Source organism: Tachysurus fulvidraco, chromosome 2 (assembly GCF_022655615.1).
Source record: "Tachysurus fulvidraco isolate hzauxx_2018 chromosome 2, HZAU_PFXX_2.0, whole genome shotgun sequence".
Lineage (NCBI taxonomy): Eukaryota > Metazoa > Chordata > Actinopteri > Siluriformes > Bagridae > Tachysurus > Tachysurus fulvidraco.
The window spans coordinates 24,267,320-24,273,662 of record NC_062519.1 but is presented as its reverse complement, the minus strand read 5'-3'; the positions used below and the strand labels follow the sequence as shown (position 1 = coordinate 24,273,662).

General features: G+C 37.9%; 2 protein-coding genes across 4 annotated transcripts; both read right to left on the bottom strand.

The window, feature by feature from the left end:
• Positions 1–992: 992 nt before the first annotated feature.
• btf3l4 (basic transcription factor 3-like 4) lies at positions 993–3,247 on the bottom strand. Of its 3 annotated transcripts, none has more exons than XM_027169923.2 (6): positions 3,150–3,247; positions 2,100–2,161; positions 1,873–1,986; positions 1,570–1,771; positions 1,426–1,485; positions 993–1,333 (listed from the first exon to the last, which is right to left on the bottom strand). In XM_027169923.2, exons 2-6 carry the CDS (start codon positions 2,151–2,153, stop codon positions 1,287–1,289), a joined length of 477 nt encoding a protein of 158 aa, XP_027025724.1. In that variant the 5' UTR covers positions 2,154–2,161; positions 3,150–3,247; the 3' UTR covers positions 993–1,286. The 3 variants fall into 3 exon arrangements, with proteins under 3 accessions (XP_027025724.1, XP_027025725.1, XP_027025723.1); XM_027169924.2 differs by having other exon boundaries at positions 2,100–2,228; positions 3,150–3,192; XM_027169922.2 differs by having other exon boundaries at positions 3,158–3,182.
• A 940-nt stretch (positions 3,248–4,187) lies between these two features.
• Positions 4,188–5,737, bottom strand: ptgfr (prostaglandin F receptor (FP)). Its single transcript, XM_047807467.1, has 2 exons — positions 4,844–5,737; positions 4,188–4,676 (listed from the first exon to the last, which is right to left on the bottom strand). The coding sequence occupies exons 1-2, from the start codon at positions 5,723–5,725 to the stop codon at positions 4,326–4,328; spliced, it is 1,233 nt and encodes a 410-aa protein (XP_047663423.1). The 5' UTR covers positions 5,726–5,737; the 3' UTR covers positions 4,188–4,325.
• Between the last annotated feature and the right edge of the window lie 606 nt (positions 5,738–6,343).

The window sequence follows — 6,343 nt, the reverse complement described above, 5'->3', positions numbered from 1 at the left end:
AGTTGGAAAGAATTCCCATATGGTTCACCTTCTTAAAGACAATACCAGCTATAAAGTGTGATCAAATGTTTGTGGACATCTAACCTCTATGTTCTATTGAACATCTCATTTCACATGTACTTATAATAACCTCTACACTTCTGGAAAAGGCTTTCAATACATTTTAAAGCATGGCAGAAGGGTTTTGTGGTCATTCAGCTCCAAGAGCATTAGTGAGATCACTATTGGTACTGATGTGCGTACCAGTGTGTGAGGGTGTATAAGGCACAGTGTTTCAGTTCTTCTCAAGGATCTGTGCAGGACATTCGCGTTCTTCTACTACAACCCTAACACAACGTGTCTTCATGGAGCTCGTTTTGGGCAAAGGAGCATTGTCATGCTGGAACAGGTTTGTGCCTCTTAGAATCATTGAAGTGAATTTGTAATGCTACAGTATACAAAACCATTGTCACTGTGTGCTTTTAACATTTGGAAGAATAAACTCATGATTGTGATTGTCACATGTCTACAAACATTTGGCCCTATATGTGTATGTAACCAAATCCTACAAACCGGAATATTATTGTATAATCTGTTAACGTCTTAACATGCAGCTCACTGCAAACTCACGCTCACTTAACATTATTTTAACAAATTCTACTTTGCATATCTGATCTGCATGACAGCACAGCAGGTATGTTGCATGTTCCTTCTTCAGCCATGTGGATTTCCTCTGGTTTCTGCTAATCTTTCTAAAACTATGCAGGCCCAGTGGTGGTTTTAGTGATTCTAAAAAAGCAAAATGTCTATACATGGAAAGCCCTGCAATATACAGGTGTCCCATACAGCATTCTTGGCAGCTTCAGACTCCCCCAACTAAGAGTAAAGTAGTCCCAGAAGCATAAATGCTTCAACCATTCATCAGAGAATCATCCCTTTCCTTGTTTTTCAGCTTCTGAGCACAACTGAATACAAAGAATAATCTTTAAGCAGCAATAAAAATCACAACACTAAAAGGTTTGAATATTTATTGTTTCACTGACAAAAATAATTAAGACTAGCTTTCAGTCAATCATGATCAAGATCAACAATATTGTAATCGTTCAGAACCTTAAGCCATATCTTAATGTTACCATCATCTTGTTTAAGTGCAAGAGACTGACCGAGGAGCATTATCTGGGCATGAAAGCCAATTTAAAATACAAAAGTCTCTGGTTCATTGGATAGTGTTGATATGTCGATTATCGCATTTAAAAATACTGCAACAGGCTCTGTCCTGAACTGCAGTACCAGTTAATGATGTGCAATCAGTTAGCCTCATTCTTTGATGCCTCGTCAAAGTTCTCTACCAGATCTGGGTAGAGGAGAGAAACTGTGTCAGGTTTATGCAGGTTCATAAAGGAGTTCTTCACATTCATACAAAAAGCGAAATGTGATATGCCTCACCTGGAACATCATCATCCTCTTCATCAATGTCTTCTGCTTTAGGGGCTTTGTTTTCAAGAACTTTAGACACAAAAGGCATAGGTAAATTACCTAATGAATACAATAAATAAATAAAACTTTCTACTGTACATCATTTGCACCCACCTTGTCTGGGGAACTGCTCAGCAAGTTTGCGCAGACTCGTGAGACTGTCTGCACCTAGTTGACTTAAGATGCCAGGAAGCATCTCTGTCAGCTGCTTGGTCTCTGCATGGCCTGTGATAGCGAACGTGTTTGCCGACAAAGAAGCCTGCACTTTGGGGTTATTGAAGTGGATCACTGTACCATCATCCTTGATCATGTTAACCTGAAAACACAGACGCGAACGTTAGACTCAAGTCCATTTCCATGAGCAATACTTTTTCTCAACTTTAATCATACGGTTGTGACTTGACAGTAATACTTGACCTCCTCAATTCCGGCAATGTTATTCACAGCAAGTTTCTTTAACGAGCTCTGAAGTTTTTTGTCGTCTGCGGTTGCCGTTCTGTGAACAACCTTCTTCTTTCTTCGTGCCGTTCCCTGAGAAAAGAGGTTTAGAAACATTTGTCAAAAAATGTGTTACAGAAACAATATATGGTGTGTTAGCTGCCAGAATTAAGGATAAAAACTTAAATCATAAAGGTTCATTTTACCTTGCCCCCTATTCGGACTTGGGCTTGAAGTTTAGCCAGTTTTTCTTGATTCATTTTGTCTTCTGGAAAAAATACATGACATTAACTGGGACGTTTCACTGCGCGTTTCATTCCGCCTGTCCGTGTTGGCTGTGACAACATGCAACATTTAATTTATAGAATAATTGTTACAAGAACTGCTGCACAAATGCTAATCTTTAGTACATTATTCTTGCTTGAGCAATAATATTGAAACATTTCTGCACTTACATGAGGTAAACAAAGCTTAAAAGTATAAACAAACAAAAACAAGAAAGAAAGAAAATGCATTATTCTTCCACCACATAAAAGTAGTGCATTAGCGGAATGCTACATAAATCAACATAATGATATTCTAATACACAGAACATGATTGGACGATTTGGAAAACGGTTTATGTAAATCGGCGAAAAAACAATGCTAGAAAATGAATATTTAACAACTGAATAATTAGTCCATTCTAAATAATGTTATTCCGTTTCCTAATTAATTCAGTGCAACATGAATACATTTACGGTCACGCTTTATTGGTTTAAAACGTGCCGTATTAACATATAAACCGAAACTCAGCCAATCAGATTTCAGCACCGAAACAATCCGCTTGGTGAAGAAAGTTGTGTAATAATCCAAACAAAGCTATTAGCGATGATGCTAACGAACGATGAATTAACGAAAAGAAAATGTCTGATGGGGCTTGATAGAGCTTGGTCGACTGTTAGCTCGCTGGAATCTGGGCTGGATTAATGTTGCTATATCGCTCACTCTTAAAAAATATATATGTGTGTGTGTAAAATAAACTCGAGGCAGTCAACGGCGTTTAAGTCGATAACAAACGTTATGTCGCTATTAAGTCAACTGGCTAAAGGCTAACTGCCTGTGCATTCAGGATGAAAACACTCCGTAGTGTCAACACATTCAAAGACTTCATGTACCTAGAAAAATATTAAACACATAACGTTAAGCTTATTATTTAACAGTGACTACTCAAACGCCCTGAAATGGTGCAGTTTTCAGGTAGAAAAAAATACAAACCTTTTTACCTACAGCTGGTCGGAAAAGCATGCGACAAAGAAGAAGGCGGAAATGATGACACCATTACGTCACTTTTATTATACGTGCTCGTGCGTACAAAGGGGTTATAGCGCTGCTGCCCCTGGTGGAGTGACACACAAAATCTCTTCTTCACAGAACGAGCATAAACACATGAAAAAAACACTTAACATCCTTTGTGGTGACAGTTGAATCCTTTTTTTCCCCTTAATTTAATGTATATTTCAGTGTACAAACCCGTTTAACACATTTATAGAGGCTGTATACGTTAATAACACAACAACACAAATATTAACACCCAACAAAATTCTACTTAGTAAAATATTTTCAATGTCACTTTGAATAATCAGAGAATTCACAGTTTTTGATGTGAAATGATGAGTTTTTAAAATGTGGTACTTTAATAAATTGTGATATTCACATGTTTTGTTGTTTTGACAGAGCCTTCATATATTTGACGTACAGGACAAAAATAAAATCACACAAATTGTGTGTGTAACTTTCTGATGGTTCTCTTCTAAATGTAGGAATACTATTACTACTTCTAACATTACTACTTCTACTATCACTACTACTGCTACTATTACTACTCCTGCTACTACTATTACTACTACTGCTACGATTACTACTCCTGCTACTATTACTACTCCTACTACTACTATTACTACTACTGCTGCTACTAGTACTGCTACTATTACTACCCCTTGCTAGTATTATTACTACTACTGCTAATATTACTACTCCTGCTACTACTATCTACTATTACTACTCCTATTACTTCTACTACTACTACTACTAATATAATAATAATAATAATAATAATAATAATAATAATAATAATAATAATAATAATAATAATAATAACAATACATATTATATAGCCTAGTGTATGACCATGGGATCCGCTGTGGTGACCCCGGACAGGGCATTTTTATATAGCCTAGCTTATATTAATAAATATAAATTCATATATAAGTATTCAAATAATTTATTATTAAATGCATTTTTTAAAAATCTGTTCTCCTCCATCCAGACCCCATCAGTTCACCTGTGATTTTCAAAGCTTTGAAATTTTCTGCAGAGTGCCATGTCATTTTTAGAGGCCTTTTCTCTCTAACTACAATATATCTGTGGTAAACCTGTATCCTCCACTCCAGCTCACGTATAATTCCTGCTGGTTGTGATGTGAGTGCCTGGCTGGAATGGACCATCCAAGTAAATGCCTGGCTGGAATGGACCATCCAAGTCTGGTCTGCTGCTTACAGAGCTGCTTGCCTTCACAGAACTCCCCATACTGCTAAACCTCCACCTAAATTTTGCTTCATGTTTAAGACATGGGCCAGTTAATCTCTGTGCCAGCAGGCAAAGACGCTTCAAAACAGCCTTGCGTAGAAGTATGTACACCCACGGGTCAAGAATCTGGTTCCAAGTGGCCAGATGCACAGTCAGCAACAGGTGGCTGCATGCATCTTCACCTTTCTGTTGAAAGCTTGTGATAAAAATTGTAACCTGAAAAAACATTAGACAACATGCAAGACAAGAATATTTAATCTATAGATAGAGAAACATTTGTTTCAAAATAAATGTTTTCCTTTGGATGTCAAAAGTGTTTCAAGTCAAAGTGTATTTATCATTTGTTCAACATGTTAAGACATATTCACTATATCATTATTTACAAATATGATCTGCAATATGTGTGAATATCTGCAGTATGATGAGCTTTTCCATGGCACTAATAGAAAAAAAGTTCTTACCAGAAACGGACCCCAACATATACATGATACCATCATGATAGCAAGGAGCTGGCATATCATCTCAAAATGGAGAGATTTTCTGCGCGAGCAGTGGTAGTCAAGTTCACAATGCATTTTGGTCCACAGAAGAGTGAATCCTGTCACTGTGTTACACACGAGTGAGATGAGCAGAGCCAGCAATCCCAACATGGAGAAGATCATGGGGAGAAGCATATCCAGCCAGTCATGTAACCCCACCAAACGATAGAAGCACCAGCTTCGGGAGCCCTGTACCTGGTATGGACGCCACACTAACACTGGTAGAAGGGCCACGAGCAGGGCCAGGATCCAGTTAAGTGCCAACAGCCTGTGTATGTGATAGGAGGTCAATACTGTCGTGTGAAAGAGTGGGTGAGTCACTCCAATGCAGCGCTCCACAGCCATAATACCTCCAAGCAGCAGGGGACTCAGACCAAAAAAAGACATACAAATGCCAAAAACCCCACAAAGAACCTGATTGGGGTCAAAGCTTTCCCATTCTTTGTTCAAGGCATACACATAGAGAGCCAGAGAGCCATTTATAAGATGTCCCAGGAAGTCAGTCATCACCAGTCCACTTGCAAAGAGCAAGAAATAAGCGTTGGACTTCTTACGGAGTCGCTGGTAAGCTTTGAGAAGGATGAAGAGAGCCAGAGTATTGGATACGATCCCCACCGTCATGGTTATGACAGAGGAAGCGACAGAGACGTTTTCTGCTTTACAGCTGTCATTAGACACAGTGCTTGATTTCAGATATTCTGTTTTAGCAGTGCTATTGTAAGACATGCTTAAGCAATCAAAAGCCTGCAACACATTAAAGGAGAAGTAACTGAGTACAAATCAATTATTAAATTATCTAAAGAGAGATAATCACAATTTAAAACTTACCACTTACAATGAAATATAATCAGGGTTTGTCAGGCTTTCTGCATTCAGATGTTCAAGTGGCTTGGTGATGATGAGTTTGAAATTACGGAAGAAAAATAGAAATAAAAGATGCCCTTGCTTAATTATTTATAGGAAACAGAACCTGTTGAACATGTTACTCGAGTGCTCTTACATAGTAAAGTCTCCAGATTTGTCCTTGACAAAGCAGCACAAAACATTACTATTGCTTTCCTGTCTCTTATCAGCGACTCTTATCCCTTACAGGTGTGCAGTGTGAGGTGGATGATGGACTGATCTAAACTCCTTATCCAGAGAGTAAAATACACCAAAAGGGTTGCCAGATTGAATAAAATATCTTCAGGGACCCGCCCAAATCATCAGTCCACTCATTTTTTAGGTTTAGAAAAAAGATGAAAGACTGAAAAACTATTCAATTTGAAGAAATGTTACTGTCAGAAGTTTTTTTTTAATATAGGCCTTTCTGCTTATTACACTTTCTCATATTTTCAAAATGTC

What these genes read in the sequence shown, in the direction of transcription:
- btf3l4 (XM_027169922.2), bottom strand. Translation starts at nt 3,179, where the DNA reads ATGCTTTTCCGACCAGCTGTAG. An exon ending in AAGTCCGAATAGGGGGCAAG is followed by an intron (nt 1,987 to 2,099) that starts GTAAAATGAACC and finishes CTCTTTTCTCAG; the next exon opens with GGAACGGCACGAAGAAAGAA. An exon ending in TGAGCAGTTCCCCAGACAAG is followed by an intron (nt 1,486 to 1,569) that starts GTGGGTGCAAAT and finishes TTGTGTCTAAAG; the next exon opens with TTCTTGAAAACAAAGCCCCT.
- ptgfr (XM_047807467.1), bottom strand. Translation starts at nt 5,725, where the DNA reads ATGTCTTACAATAGCACTGCTAAAACAGAATATCTGAAATCAAGCACT. An exon ending in ACATATTGCAGATCATATTT is followed by an intron (nt 4,677 to 4,843) that starts GTAAATAATGAT and finishes ATGTTTTTTCAG; the next exon opens with GTTACAATTTTTATCACAAG.